The 15,420-nt window shown below is 57.2% G+C and overlaps 6 protein-coding genes across 6 annotated transcripts; all 6 read left to right on the top strand.

Annotated features, from left to right (window-relative positions):
• Positions 1-463: 463 nt before the first annotated feature.
• On the top strand, positions 464-2,914 carry LPMP_310610 (hypothetical protein; the record flags this gene model as incomplete). The annotated part of the gene is made up of 1 exon (XM_010703148.1): positions 464-2,914. One exon carries the CDS (start codon positions 464-466, stop codon positions 2,912-2,914), a length of 2,451 nt encoding a protein of 816 aa, XP_010701450.1.
• Positions 2,915-3,396: 482 nt separating this feature from the next.
• Positions 3,397-5,103, top strand: LPMP_310600 (hypothetical protein; the record flags this gene model as incomplete). Its single annotated transcript, XM_010703147.1, has 1 exon — positions 3,397-5,103. One exon carries the CDS (start codon positions 3,397-3,399, stop codon positions 5,101-5,103), a length of 1,707 nt encoding a protein of 568 aa, XP_010701449.1.
• Positions 5,104-5,383: 280 nt separating this feature from the next.
• Positions 5,384-6,916, top strand: LPMP_310590 (hypothetical protein; the record flags this gene model as incomplete). The annotated part of the gene is made up of 1 exon (XM_010703146.1): positions 5,384-6,916. The coding sequence occupies one exon, from the start codon at positions 5,384-5,386 to the stop codon at positions 6,914-6,916; it is 1,533 nt and encodes a 510-aa protein (XP_010701448.1).
• A 576-nt stretch (positions 6,917-7,492) lies between these two features.
• LPMP_310580 (C-5 sterol desaturase, putative) lies at positions 7,493-8,347 on the top strand (the record flags this gene model as incomplete). Its single annotated transcript, XM_010703145.1, has 1 exon — positions 7,493-8,347. One exon carries the CDS (start codon positions 7,493-7,495, stop codon positions 8,345-8,347), a length of 855 nt encoding a protein of 284 aa, XP_010701447.1.
• A 1,190-nt stretch (positions 8,348-9,537) lies between these two features.
• Positions 9,538-11,151, top strand: AAT25-3 (amino acid transporter, putative; the record flags this gene model as incomplete). The annotated part of the gene is made up of 1 exon (XM_010703144.1): positions 9,538-11,151. One exon carries the CDS (start codon positions 9,538-9,540, stop codon positions 11,149-11,151), a length of 1,614 nt encoding a protein of 537 aa, XP_010701446.1.
• Positions 11,152-13,580: 2,429 nt separating this feature from the next.
• On the top strand, positions 13,581-15,125 carry AAT25-2 (amino acid transporter, putative; the record flags this gene model as incomplete). Its single annotated transcript, XM_010703143.1, has 1 exon — positions 13,581-15,125. One exon carries the CDS (start codon positions 13,581-13,583, stop codon positions 15,123-15,125), a length of 1,545 nt encoding a protein of 514 aa, XP_010701445.1.
• Between the last annotated feature and the right edge of the window lie 295 nt (positions 15,126-15,420).

The following is a 15,420-nucleotide window of genomic DNA, read 5'->3' as shown; positions in this document are numbered from 1 at the left end:
CACCGATTAAGCAGAGTCGGACAGAAGTGGGAGAGGAGCAAGAGGGGTGCGCGCGAGCACACTTCTCTCTCTTTCTCTCTATCTCTCTCGACCCCTTCCATCTCCGCCGGTTTGCAAATCGTGGCTCTGGCTTGTGTGCTGACATGAGCGAGACAAGGCGCTGTCTTTACGCACGCCGACTGTGTCTCGGTGCTGCACAGCGGGAGCACCGCTCGATGTGCGACGGTGAGAGGGCGCCAGAAAAAGGGGACCGGGGCCGTGAACCGAGCAGCGCTGCTTCATCCACACACTCCACCTGAAGCCCATGCCCTGCTGTGTCTCTCGCTGTCTCGCGGGCCGCACAACACTACACTCTCCGAACTATACGTATGGAAGAGTAAGCCGCTATCGTCCCTTTTTACTTTCTTCACCCATTCTTTAAGGAACGGCTCTGTAATAACGTGCGCTGAGCACGACAGCGGTCATGGATGCAGCTGGCGCTCACGGTGAAACCCGCACCATCCCCTTACAGCTCGATATTGGCTATGTAGATGTGCCACGCGATGCATGCTTTTCCTGGCTGCAGCACAAGTACGCCAACATCAAGCCTGTAGCGGAGACCCCTTCTCCAGACTCGAAAGAAAAGAAGCCGCGCATTGACTCGGCCCTCCTGCAGCGCCTCGAAAATGATGCAATAGCCTGCGATGAACTGCGGTGGCGGGCCTTTTCCTTCCCGTCGCACCCACACCATCCTCTGAACGTCAACTACCGGCATGACCCTGGCAGAAAGGCTGGCACGCCAGCCACGGCGATCGCGCTACACCGCACAAAGCAACGCTCCTCGCAGGAAGCAGAGCTAGCTGCAGACGGACAGAAAGCACCCTACACTCTCGTCATTAGCACTCGGGCAGACAGTGAGGCGAAGAGGTGCTCCATGAAGGACAAGCGAAAGGCAAGGGACAGCTCAGCCGCTGCTGTAGTAGCCGCCAGCGATGTACCCGTACTGAAGGTGGAGGAACTGTTGGACAAAGTCATCCAGGAGGAGAAGCAGGTGTACTGGTGCCGTGTTCTAGGCGAAGAAAATGTCGGCCACGAGGCTCCTGGCACGTCCACCTGGGCAGCTCGGAGGATCGCACGCAGCTGGAGACCACTTCTGGGCGGCTACGTGAGCGCGCCGGGCAACGTTGATCAGGCGCGCTTCTTAATCTTTCCGCAGTCCGGACACCCCACCGTGGACACACGTGACCCCAAAGCGCTCTTCAATGCGCCTGGCAAGTCGCTTGACAGCCCACAGAGTGTGCCGTATTACGTACGCGGCAGCGCGAGCTGGAAAGTTGAGGAAAGCAACCCGGCTGCAGGGGCTGCAGCACCAGCCCGCGCAACTCGGGATGAACTGAGCGATGCATCAGCGACGAGGGGAGGCTTGCACCATAGCCTCACCTATGCGCGCATCAACCCTGTGACAGCACCAGAGCAACGCAACTGGGCCGACGCGGTGGAAATCTCTACCACACATCAGCTGACCCGCACGGAGCGCCAGTATTCACCGGAAAGGGCGAAGGTGCAGCGGGTGACGCTGCTCGAGGACTCGTTCGCTGTCAAGATGAGCCAAGGCAACCCACGCCACAGCACTCTCATTTCCGCAACGCGCTCCACTGTGATGAACAGCGGAGCCAAGCACCAGGGCGCGGTCCCCGCCTCCTCCTCTGCCTCAAAGAAGAGCTCCAAGAAGGGGACGGCGTCAGTGGATCCAAACGATGCACTGCTGCAGCTGCATGTCGAGGACGTCTACGACAGCAGCGTGCAGCACTTTGTGCTTCCCAGCATCTGGCAGCGCTGGATGGGGCCTGGTGCAGCCACAGCCTTCACAAACAAATCTGAGCACGTGACTGACTCGTACTCACTCGACAATGTGTCGCGTGTTCTCTACCGCATGCGCTGGTCAGGCGGGCCGGGAGTGGAATTGTGTCAGGCCGGTGGCGGCACGGACGGCGCAGACTCAGCGAAGTCACTCTCCGCGCACACGTCGTACCTGACTATCTTTGGCAAATTATGGTCAGAGTCGTGGGTGCAGGTGCCACTGTCCTCGCGGTGGACGCTGACGCTGCGCAACCAGTCTTCCGTGGTCATGCCACTGGAGTGGAATGCTGTTGTGGCCCCACCAACGGCATCCAAAGGGGGTACAGATGCGGAGCCAGCGGACGCTGCTCCACTTGCATCCGAGGGAACCGGCTCTTGGATGGGTCGAGTTTGTATGCACCCGTACTTCTGGGCGACTCAGGGGCCTCGGTGGGACGCAGCGCTCGTACGCGGCTTTAGCAATGACTACAACGGTCTCCATCACGCACGGCGGTGGTACTCGATTGTCTCAGCGGAGCTAGAACTGAAGAGAGGGAAGCAGGCGGGCAGCAGAGCACGCGGCAAGAGGAGCCACCGCGCTGCGCCACCGCCACCGCAGAAGAACAGCAGCACAGGTGGCGAAGGAGAGAATGAGACGACGATGCCTGGCGGAAACACGGAAGACTCAACACTAGTAGCTGGGAACCGGTGGAGGGGCACCTCGCTGACGGCCTTTGCCAACGCCTGCATGGTCGACAACGTGCGCGACTACCCGCGCGCCTCCGTTGGCTTCTCGTTTGTCTCGCACATACCGCGCCTCGCCATTACTCCTTTCAACGAAATTGTCCCTCGAAAGTTCGAGTGCTGCTTGAGCTGGTTTGCCGCCTTCAAGCCCGTCACAGGCGACGGAGCTAGCAGCAAAGGAGGGAAAGGGAACACTGGGTTCGGGGTGGAGCTGCAGAGCGGATTATCACACGCTGGGCTCTCTGCCGCTTCGCCAACAACGACAGCTGACGGCATGCCGCTCCTGCGTGTGTCACCTGTGGAGACGTTTCAGCACGTGAAGTGCGGACTGACTTGGCTCTTTGACGACTAAGGACGGCGCAAAAGGCGGTAGAGAACGAGAGTGGCAGCACCGGTGTGTGTGCGTGGGCGTTGAAGTCGTGCCCCTCCTTAGTGGCTACCACTTTTTTTCATAGCGAAGGAAATCGTCACGAAACTGATGAGAGCACACAGAGGACAGAAGTGGGGGTAACGCGCATACGCGTGAGGCTCCTGGAAGTCCACCAGCATAGCCTGTTCTTTTCACCCTGTCACTGTGAGAAGGGAGGAGGAGAGAGGCGCCGCTCGCGTGAGGCGGTAGCATTACGGTGCGGTAGAGCTCACACAAAACGCCTCGTCGCACTAGGCACTGTCTTGTCCAGTTCTTCCTCCTGAACGTTTTGCACCTTTGCTCGTTGCCTTTGCGCTTCTCTCTCTCTCTCTCTCGCTGTCATCCGCTCCGCATGTGGGGCGCTTCAGACGGTTTTTGCCGCTGTTGCACACCTCAAAGCAGCACGACCTCGGTGATGGGGAGACATGCCCCTTTCTGAGAACGCGTTGCTGGAGCAGCACCGGCCTCAAGAACAGTGCAGCACCAATAACAAGAAGCGAAGGAGGAAGAATGCCCCTCCATTGACGTCCGCACCGACGACTACACAGCCGCAGCAGCTCTTTTCCCTCCTCCCCCACATGGCGAACGCCTCACAGCCCCGTTGTACTACCGCGAGAAATGCGGAGAAGGCCGTGCGCGCGAAGATCAAAGGCAAAAAATGGAACCCAAACGCCGTGACGACTCCCTTCAATCACCGCGCGCGCTTCACAAAGCTGAAGCGCGGCATCCACGTACAGCGGCGGTGGGCGCTGGAGTTCTTGCCGACACCGACGCCGCAAATGTGCGCTTGTACAGCTGCGCAAGCAGAGCGCTTCAAGGCTTCTCCAGCTTCCCTCAGCTCCCTATCATCCACAGAGGTATGGACCGACAACGGAGTGAACGACGGTGACGCACGTGCTGACGTGGGGACGCGCAAGGTGTGTTGTGACTCCCAGGCAACCGTCGAGCGGACCGTAGCGGCCATGAACTCACTCTACGCAAGGCTGGACGCAGCCATGAAGAGTCGCCGATACAGGCAGGCAGGGAAGCTGAAAAGGTGTATTCGCGCTCACCAGCTGCGGCTGCGGCGCGAGTTGCAGGCTCGTGCGCTGCAAAGTCTCTTGAGAGGAGATGCAGACAGAAGTAGTCAAGCGCTGTCTGACACAGTTGGTGCCGGTATGCAGCAGACGCATTTAATGGTTTCTTCCAGTGACGCTGCGCTGTTGTTGTCCCCGTACCGAAGCTTTTACCCTCCCTCAACGTGGCTGGGTGTGGGCCGACACCCGCACAGCGCGTGGGTGGATCAGCGCACCGGCCGGTACCCACAGATCTGCACTGAAGAGATCCTTCAAGCGGTAGTGCGTCGCTTCATGAACGGCGACGGAGCAGACCGTGACACCTTGCCCGACCCCCACAAGGCATTGGTCTCTGCTCCGTTTTCGCTCCCACTCAGTGCGGCGCTTTCGCGGTCACAGCGTGCGATGAAGTCTTCACTCTTCGCCGCAGCCTACTGTACTAACGTGCTTACTGACATGCTTGACGACCTCTGCTTCACGCTGCTGCAGGGCCTCTACAAGGAGCAACACGACTTGAGGAAGAAACAGCCGCTGCAGTTCAAGGCGCGGCAGCGATACGTTGTGGGCTTTCAGGAGGTGCTGAAGTGCCTAAAGGCAGGGCGCGTGCGGCTCGTTCTGCTGGCGACGGATGTTGAAGCAGTCGAGGTTTCTGTCTCCGTGCTGCCACCACCACCTTCTCAACCTTCAGTCAGCGTGTCTGGTGGGTATTGGGTGCCTTCGTCCTCTTCACGTCCGGCAAAGAAGTTAGCACGGAAGAAGGCATTCCAGACACTGCACGAAGCCGTTCAACTTGTGCAGCAGCTTTGCGGAGTTGCCGGTCATCTCGCACGTGACACCGTCGCCCACCTCAGTGGCCACAGCGCTCGAGCACCACCACTCTGCGTGTCCTGTATGTCGCGCCAGCGACTGTCTTACGCGCTGCACGCGAAGGGCAGCAAGATAGGGTGTGTAGCGGTGCTGCAAGCTGAAAAAAATCGAGAGGCTCTCAAGGCGGTGATGTGCTATGCGCGATACCTGACGGACGCCTACACCACAGAGCTCGAGGCAACGATGGCAGCCGAGAAGCAGAAAGTGTAACAGTGAAGGTGGAGGAGCGGTGCGCTTCTCTCGCAAAAAATGAGCAACCGAACGCTGCGGACAGTGACCAACGTTTTGCTTGTTTGTGGAAGAGGGAGGAGAGAGGGGAGAAGTGGGGCAATCCTCCCACGCTTCTCTGTTCACGCTAAACAACGTCGTTACCGGGTAATGAGGCCACAGTGATGAGCGGCTCAGTCAGAAACGACGAGCATTCGGCTTTTACTGGGACCTATCGAGATCCCTTTGGAGTACTTGCGGCTGGAACGTTCATTCCTGGCGCATGAGCTATCCTTCTCTGCTTCTCCCCTTTTTGTGTCTCTCGGAAATCTCCGCCTCTTGTTGTCCTAACCCCCCCCCCTGCCCTCCCCCTCACTGTTGGCTCCCACACGTGTATAGGCAGCTGTACGGTATTCGAAGATTGGTAAGAAGACCACCTGGGTCTCCCACCTCTCACACTTTTCAGAGCATCGGCCTCATGGTCTCGGAGGCATCTGCGCCGCCTCCCCTGTTATCGGAGAGTGCGGAGAATCACTGCGCTGCTGATATCTACGCCCTCCATCATCGTCTCAGCCGCTGTGTGAAACAAGTAGAAATGCTCATGTCATCCTCCGCAGGAAGCTGTGCTGCATCCCATTATCAAGGCAACCGTGCCAGTACGTCTTGCATTCGGCGCCTCGGAGAGCTTCTTCGTGAAGCCAGACGGCTCGAGCAACGTGTCGCCGAGGCGGCATTCAATATGACCGGCAACGCGCAAGAGACGTCGGAGACAGTAGACGACAGTATGGACGCTCCCCTGCGCGCGTACTACCGCCAACAGCTGCAGGCGCGCTTCACTCACCTTCAGCACGATGCCAGCGCTGCGCAGCGGCTTCTAACGCAGTATCTCTCGCAAGCCCCTACGCTTGCGCATTTCCCTGTCAGCTGCGTAGGCACTGCGCCTCGCACCCTCGAGCGCGGCTTAACCGCTGTCACTGATGCCTCCTTCGATAGCGCAGGTCGCATCTATTCGGATGTTGTGCCGCCCCAGGCGGCGTACATCCCGCCGGCTGCAGTTCACTTCATCGAAGGCGCTTCTCCCGCTGCGACTGGCGCGCAGGATGTGTCACCGGGGCTGGGAAGCGTAGCCCAGCCGAAGGAAAACCCCGATGACAAGGAGAGGGGGCCAAGCGCTGCGGCATCCTTTGCGGTACATCCGCTCGGCACGCCCGCTGCTGCCGGCGCCGCCACCACCCCGGAGGACTGCATCATGAAGGATATTCAGCAGGCCATTCACCAGATGAAAGACGGCGCCTTGCAGATGAGTGCACTGATGGAGCAAGAGAAGTCACAGATGAAGTCTGCCGCCGACCTTCTGTCCGTCGGCGTAGCCAAGGGTCAGGCAAACATGCACGAACTCGATCGCGTCTCCTACGTGGCCGAGGGGACGCGTGTTCCGTGGATGCTAAAATGCGTGCCGGGCATGGCTATCCTTTGGTGCACAGTGCTGCAACCAATGTGGGCCTTTCTCAAGCAAACGTTAATGATGGCGTCCATTATCGCGGTGACCGGCGGCGTATTGCTGCTTATTAGCGTCGTGCCGAGGCCGACAGTGTATCGTGTACAGCAGAGCCACATTCATGACAGTCGTGCATCTACTCTCCAAAGCACAGCTACACCGCCTTTCCATGAATTGCCGGTCTCGCTGCCAGCATTGTATGGGAAAGGGGAGCCCGTTGCGAGCGAGTTGCCAGTCCTAGCAGAGACTGTGGAAGAGGTGTCGACGTTGCCGCCTCATACAGAGAGTCCCTCCGCTGAGCTGTCGGAGGACTTGTGAGGCTCAAATATGTCAAGAAACACACTGTTGGTGTTGGGCTGGGTGGCGGTGCTTACGTGCACACATGGACAGACGCATACGAGAGAGGGAGAGAGAGTCGATAAAGCACCTTTCCACGGCAGCGTAGGCCAACAGCAATTCTTTTCTTAAAAATAGTCCCTGCAGTATCGAATGCAGTCTTTGTCGCCCCCATTGGGCAGCGATGAAGGATCGCGTGACGCCTCCGTTGCCGTCTGTTGTGAACCCTCAGCCACATGAGAGGAAGGACAAACGTGCAGTTTCCCCGACGCACTTCACTCTCCCTTCCATCTCTCCCACCCCATTCGTTTCCTCCGCTGACCCACTCTACGTCTTTTCGTTGAATAACAAAGCAGTGCTCCCGTTTAGGAGAAAGACAAATAAAAAGCTGCTCAGATTGCTGTTCTCATTACCCCATCTCCCTTCCGCCTCCTTTCTCTCCTGTCTGCCAGCTCCAGCTTCTCTCCGTCTCTGCGTGCACATGCGTCTAGCTGAGCCCTCTCTGCTTCCCTCCCTCCCTCCCCTCTTCTTCAATCGAGCGATTTGAAAGAGAGCCTCATGGCCCACTCACACACCAGTCTCCACGCCGTGGAGTCTCTCTACGCCAAGATGGTCTCCCTCGACCTGGGAGCTCTGACGCGGATGCAGAAGTACGGAGCCGAGGCCGCGTTTTTGGGTATCATCTTTGCGGGCTTCGGAGTGTACAATCGCGTCGTCATCCCTGCCATCGAGGCAGTGGTAAAGGGGCGCATCCCGGTGCGCGTGAAGCCGCTAGAGAAGCTGTCGATGAAGGACAAGTTGTACATTGGTTTTGCCAAGGTGGTGACAGCTCTCTTCGTATACCACATGTGCCTGTTCATCCGCAACACAGAGGTGAGCCGCATGTCAGTCAACTTCCTGGACCGCCCTGCCGTGGTGCGGTCGCTGTTGTGGCTGCCGGTGCACCTGCCAGCACTCTTCATTCTCTATGACCTTTTCTACACATTATTTCACTGGGCCCTACACTGGCCCCCCATCTACCCCCTCATCCACAAACACCACCACCGGCAGATGTCTCCCTTCCGTGGCAACAGCGACGCCATTAACGACAACCCTGTCGAGTACGTCTCCGGAGAGTATCTTCACCTACTGGCGCTGTACCTGTTGACACGTATGGCCCCGGTGGGCCAGGTGCACGCACTGACAGCCGTCCTCTTCATCTTCATTGGCGGCACCCTCGCCAGCCTGAACCATACCCGCTTAGACCTCCACATTCCATACATCTTCAACGTGAATGCACACGACTACCACCACCGACAGCCGCGCGTGAACTTTGGCCAGTACATCATGTTCTGGGACTGGGTGTTCGGCACCTTCCAGGCTGAAGGGCTGCCCTCGGAGATGTCGGCGAGGAACTGCAAGAAGGCAGTGTGAAAAAGAGGCAGAGAGGAGATCGATGGCAGCTGTGTGTGTGGCGGTTGATGAGGAGAGGAGTTCGACGGCTCTCTTAGGCTGTACAGGTGCGCGCCCGTACGAAGCAGCAGAGTGGCTGAGCATCGGGCCGATATATATATGTGTGCGCTGCGTATCCTCCCAGTCCCCCTCCCCTCTTCTTCTGTCTTGCCCTCACCATGACTTCCCCCCTCCCTCCCTGTGCCTCTCTAGCCTTTCTTCTTGGGTGAGTGTGCGATGGCACACACACGCCAGCACGGGTCCGTAGATCGGCAGAGACGCATAAAAAAGAGGAAAAGCGCCTTGCTAAGTCCAGACGCGCACGAGTGCTCGCGCCTTCTCTGCTTCTTGTCTCACCCGCCCATTCCCACTCCCCCCCCCCTCCCCCTAGATGTGAGGCACACGCTGAGTACGTGGGTGAGTAGATGTCGGGGGGTGGACTGCAGATGTGCGTGCAGATTGAGCAGAGGGCGCGAAAAGCTTCAACGAACAGCCGGGGAAGCGACAGAAAAGTGCTCCACAGCTCTTGTCAGTATACGAGCAGGCGATGAGTGCTGGAATAGACGAGGGGAGTAACGCGATCGCTCTTCTTGTGCCACCACCTCTTGCGGGATTGGGCCGGCATATGTCGTTTATTTTGTTTGTTTTGTTTCGCTGCCCCCATTCTCTTTTGCTTGACGGTCATCATAGGTGGTGTGGCATTCTCGGTAAGAGACAACGCGGAGGCGCACATGACTGAGATGGCTAGGGACCATGCACCCAACCCCCTCTTGTGCAATGGGGGGCGTTGGAGGAGAGGCGTGGTGCTGTCCTCTCGGGTACTCGCCAGGTACTGCCAGGCATGCAGTAGCTCCTGATAGGGGACACGCATGACGCTCTTGTGTGCTTTCCTTCTCTTCTCCATTTCTTTTGCTTTTGCTCCCCTTCCCCCTCTCTACTGTCTGCATGCCACGCTGAGGTCCCCGCTCACCCCCACGCAGCCGTCCCTGCCGTGTCCACCTTTTTTTTCGACTGCGACCAATCGATCGCGTTTGCTCTATACATCGGCACGGTTGCCCCCCGGCTCACCGTCCGCTTCACAGTTTCGCACGACATCTTCCCTCCCCTCCCCCCACACGCACACTCGGCCATTGCGCCTCTTTTTTATTTCGTTCTCTCGCCGCAACGCAATCATGAGGGCGCCGTTAGGGAAGAGTGTGCAAGACCTTCGCCAGCGGGAGGATGAGCAGCAGCAGCAGCGCGAGACTCACCCGGGCGACGATTCCGCCTTTCCGAGGCCACAGTTGATGCAGGACAACGATGATAATCTCAAGGAGGACGACTATGGAAGCCGCCTACGCATCAACTTGTCTGACATCGACCAGGACCCGTTTGGCATGTCGGAGGTACTTTTGGATGGAGACCGGCTTCACCGCAAGCACAATGACACATGTGAGAGTGATCACCGAAAAGACGTGTTGGAAAGTGAGGAGGAAGGTGGCGAAGCTGGACAGCATCCGCCAAAGCGACCCGGGACGCTGCGCAAGGCGATCCACGTGCTGCGCTTCTACTTTAACGTGGTTGTGCCATTTGGCGGCTTCCTCGCCACCACCTTCAACCTTGCCTCGGCCACTCTCGGTGCCGGCATCATTTCCATCCCCTCCGGCTTCAACCTGAGCGGGGTGATCATGTCCTGCGTCTACCTCATCCTGGCTGGGGCCGGTACGGTCTACTCTATGAATCTGCTGGCGAAGGTAATGATCAAGACGGGACTTCGGAGCTATGCCCAGTCAGCGCGTATGCTGCTCGGCCGCGGCGCCGACTACTTCCTGGCGGTACTCATCATCATCCAGTGCTTTGGCGGGTCTGTCGCGTACATTATCGCAACGAGCACGCTTCTGACCCCCATTTTGAAAGCCCCCAGTGCGCCCGCATTCTTCAAAACAAAGCAGGGCAACCGTGTCATTACATCAGTGGTGTGGCTGATCATCATGCTGCCGCTTGTGTTTCCGAAGAAAGTGAACTCTTTGCGCTACGTGTCCACCTTTGGGGTGCTCTTCATTGTGTACTTTGTGGCGTGCGTAATTGGCCACTCCGCCACGAACGGACTGCACGACCCGTCGATTCGCAGTGAGGTGCGCCTCATGCGCACGGGCAACGAGGCGCTGGAGGGCCTCGGCGTGTTTCTCTTCAGTCTGATGGTGCAACTCAACGCCTACGATATCTTTTTCGAGATGAAACACAAGACGGTGTTCCACTTTACCCTCTACACGGCCATCGCCACTGGGCTGTGCATGCTGCTCTACGTTCTCGCTGGCGTCTTTGGCTACTTGGATTTTGGCTCCAAGGTGCGAGACTCGGTGCTCTCCCTGTACGACCCCATTAAGGAGCCCTACATGGCGGTGGGCTACATTGGCATCGTCGTCAAGATCTGCGTTGCCTTTGCCCTCCACATGATCCCGTTTCGTGACGCCCTCTACCACTTCTGTCGCTGGACGCCGGAGGAGGTGCCGTACTGGAAGCACTGTCTCATCATGGCGATCCCAGCGACGGCGGCGCTGCTTTGCGGCCTCTTCATCCCCACTATTAACTCCGTCCTGGGGCTTCTGGGCTCCTTCTGCGGCGGCATCATCGGCATGATCATGCCAGCGCTGTTCTACATGTACGCTGGCCACTTCACCTTGCGCGAAGTGGGCCTGCTGAACTACGTGGCTACGTATCTTTTGCTTGTCGGGGGTGTTGTTTCTGTAGTTTTCGGCACTGTCACCACCATCTACAGCACCACCCAGAGCTCATTCGCCCTCTAAGTAACGTGTATGGGGGAGAGAGAGAGGTGAAGGAGCAGATGCGGTAATCACTTTGGTAGTTTTGCCTCTCTTCCCTCCCCTATCGGCCCGTGCCGACTACTTCAAAGTGTGCGTGCGTCTCCCTCCCTCCCTCCCCATCCGCATCTGCGCCAGTAAAGGATGTACATCATTCCCGCAAATACGAGCGAATAGTCGCGCACTGAGCCCCTCTTGTCAAGCAATCTCGATGGCCCGCGGGAGATGTGGAGGAGTGAAAGTTGCAAAACAAGAGGCAGACCAGCGTTCATGGCCAGCGGGGGAGTCCCCCCTCTCCCTCTCCCTCTCTCGCTAGACCTACCAACACAGCGGTACCCCAGTGGACTCGGTGTAGTAACCCCAGTCTGAGCCGAGACTTCTTTCGCTTTTCCTCGTTTGTGTGGGATTGGCGTTTCGCCAGTGATCTCTGTCTTGTTTCCATTTCTGACGGCGCGCGCGCGCTCTCTACCATTTGGTCTGACACTGGTTGATGCCCATGTCGATCCACCTCTGCAGCTGAACTGGGCGTCTGTGCAATGTCGAGCACGCGGGCCCACCGCGTTTTTCAGCCGCCTCTCCTTTGATGTTGCCGTCGTCTCTCTCTCTCTCTTTTTGTGGTTGTTGCTTTGATGGTGGGGGATAGGCGCTGTGGACACTGACTACAGTGTTTTCTCGCTTCTGCAATCGCCCTCGCCCTCTTCCGAACAGCAAGACCGCTGTGGTTCAATGTGGCGCTTCCTTACCCTTTACTACGGTGCCACCAGACACACGACCACAGTGGCCACGTCTTGCCTGTAACGAAGCGCACAGCTGAATTCGTGTCGTTCTTTCCTTCTTCCCTTCTTTTCGTTCCTCCCCCCCCCTTCATCCTTTCCTGTGAAGTTGGCCGAGCCTGTGCTACGGTAGGCAGTCGAAGGTGTTGTGTGCATGGGCGAAGATATCATCCTAGGTAGGGAGAGGGCGACTGTGTCTTCCTTTTCCACGGGTGTTTTGCATGCGTGTACCACAGACCTGGTTAGAAAGCCCAACCTCGTGTGCATCTCTTTACTGCTCTATATGATACCCACGGCGAGAGTGTATAACAGAGGCACTCCTAAAGCAAACAAAGTGCAAGTCAAACCTATGAATGGGTGTGTGGTGTCCCTCACTGCATGTATGGACCTTAGGCGTGCGCGAGCGAGAAATACCGCCGGGGAGTCCTCTCCCCCTTCCCCTTCCCCGCATCACGTGGCCTTGTTTCTCTTTATGTAGGACACGAGTGCCGTTGGCGGCCTTGCGAGCGACGCTTGGCCGGCTCTGCTCATGGGAGTAGCACCCCCACTGCGTTGACAACAGTGAAGCTGGCGTAGTCGACCCTCTTCATCCTTTGGCTCTTCCTCCCTCGCTTATATCCCTTTTCTACGGCTTCTACGATCGAACGTACGCGCAAACATGCATGCACGCCTGATCTCGTACAACGCACATACACACCTCCATGCCTGTCTGCCTGCGCTGTATACGCCCATATCACCTGCACATGCAAAATCTGCATCGATCAAACCAAACAAACGCGAACAGGCAAGCAAGCAACGGAGGCACTTTAAATCTCTCTTCTCTCTTTCACACTGACGCTTCTTTCTCCTCTGCGTGTTGTTTTTATTTTTTTTTTCCACTCCACATATTGCGAACATACCACGAGATATACACGGCGCTACAACGAGATCCGTTTGGTGTGTGACTCCTCTCTTTCGCTTTTACGCCATCCAGGGCGCGCGACCTCATACGCACGTCTTTTATCTCCATCGTATGCCTCTGACCTCAGAAGCATAGCGAAAGAGCAAGAAGGACACTTTGAGCACGGCGAGCGCCCCTGCTCCCGCCCTTGTGTCTTTCGGGGGCCACCCACAGTGCAACATTCGCTACTGCTTAGCTCCCCTCCACACTTCTCTTGGGTCTCAGTTCTCTGCGCCTTTGCGTGGATGCAGACAACGAGTCGGCTAACACTCAGGTTAGCGTGAAGTATCAAACGCTGGTGTCTTGCCCTCACTCTTTCTCGTGTACTACACATTCACAAGCATTCCGAGAAGTAACAGTTGCCCGAGTAAACCAGGTGTCTCTGCTCCCCTCCAACCTTCCCCCCCCTCTTACCCCGTGCACTACTAAAGTGCGGAGCCATTCGAGCCACGCACGCACAGCCGGAGGCAAACACACACGCACACGCTCGCACAAAACACTCACACACCAGAAAACGAGAAGGTAACTTTTCTTTTCTCTCTTTGTCTCTTTTCGTCTCTTTCCTCCCCTCCCCTCCCCCCCACTCCCCTGCCCCCGCCTGATGTCGAACATCACACACACACACACATACATACACACACACAGCACGGCCACACAAGCACGTTAACGTAGCCGGAAAACAGGCACGCCCGCACCTAAACATGTCTGGCAACCGCGAATCATTGCTCGACATTCACAAGATGGATGAGGTGGAGCTACAAGGACGTCGCCACAGCGATCACCATGAAGCACTTGCTGCACAATCGGTGGATATGGAACCAAATTGGAGGGACGTGGGCGTGGTGAATGAGACCTCCAAGGGTAGGAGCCAGACGCCCCTTTTCGACTTCTCAGAAGCTCCTGCGAAAAAAACTGTAGACGACATTGACGGGGCTACGGAGAGCCGGGATTTATCAAGCGCTATTGTGCTAGATGAAGCGAAGGGTGGGGGAACCAAGCCGCGACGAAACATATTCGCTCGCGTCTTCGACGCCATCATCCCGAACGGTGGCCTGCTCTCTGGCACATTCAACCTGGCGTGTGTGACGCTAGGTGCCGGTATCATGTCGATTCCGTCCGCCTTCAACACATCTGGAATACTAATGGCGGTGGTTTACTTGATCATCATCACCAGCCTTACCGTGTATTCTATCACGCAGCTATCCGTTGCCATGCAGAAGACCGGCATCTACAGCTTCGAGGGACTTGCCCGCGCTCTCTTCGGTCGTGGTGGCGACATTATTGCTGCCATACTCATGTGGATTCTCTGCTTAGGTGGGGCGATTGGCTTCGTGGTGGCCATTGGGGACATCCTCAAGCCGATCCTCGCCCACCCTACGGTGCCGCCATTTCTGCAGCAGAAGAACGGCCGGCGCTGCATCATGACCGCCGTCTGGCTGCTATTTATGCTGCCGCTGGTGCTACCTAAGAGAGTTAACTCCCTCCGCTACGCCTCCGCCATTGGCGTGCTCTCCATCATGATCTTTGTCGTCTGCGTTGTCTACCACTCCATCGCGTACGGGTTCAAGGGCGGCATCCGCAAAGACCTCGCCACAGTGCGTCCCGGCAACGCAGCCGTCTCGGGACTGTCCATCTTCTGCTTTAGCTACTTGTGCCAGGTGAACGTCGGCCGCATCATCCTCGAGAACACTAACAGTACAACGCGTAAGGTCACGCTTCAAGCGATCCTGAGCTGCAGCTTCTGTGGAACACTCTACTTCCTCACTGGCTTCTTCGGGTACGCGGAGTTTGGACCTTCTCTGCAGGGCAACATCCTCGACAAGTACAACCCGTACCAGAGCCCCATATTCTTTGTTGTCTTTATTGGTCTTATTGTGAAGCTGTGCGCCGCCTTCTCGCTGAACATGCTCGCCTGTCGCACAGCCCTCTTTCAGGTGCTGCACTGGGACGTGGAGACGATGCCGTACTGGAAGCATACGCTGGTGAGCGTACCAATCGCCATCGCCGCTTTCGTCCTCGGCCTAGTCGTGTCCGATATCAACATCGTCTTTGGCCTCGCCGGCTCCCTCTCTGGCGGCTTCATTGGTTTTATCCTCCCGGCGTTGTATGTCATGTACGCTGGCAACTGGAGCCTCAAGTCCGTGGGGATCTGGCACTACCTCGGCACCTACTTCCTGCTGATCTCCGGCGTCATTGCGATTGTCTTTGGCACCATTTCCACTGTGTACTTCAGCTTCTTCGTCTAAGACTGCTCCAGTGTATAGGCAGTTGGCACGTGTGCCACGTGTGAATCATGTAACGATTCGAGTTGCTTCATTGCTGTGTCTTGTCAACCAGTGGTGGCCCTTTTAACTGTTGTATTTTTTTTTCTGTGGACTTCTCTGCCTTAGCGGTCTCTCTGCTTCTCTCCTCTTTGCGTTTGTTTTACCACCGGACACTTTCTTCTCTTGACGCCGCTGTTTTCTGCATGCCCAATTTCTGTGCGGCCGCTTCCACGCTTAGAAGCGTAGCGTTCTTGCCGAACAGCCGATTGTAGATTGC

Source organism: Leishmania panamensis, assembly GCF_000755165.1.
Source record: "Leishmania panamensis strain MHOM/PA/94/PSC-1 chromosome 31 sequence".
NCBI lineage: Eukaryota > Euglenozoa > Kinetoplastea > Trypanosomatida > Trypanosomatidae > Leishmania > Leishmania panamensis.
Note: the sequence above shows the minus strand (reverse complement) of the source record. Positions and strands in the feature narration are given on the sequence as shown.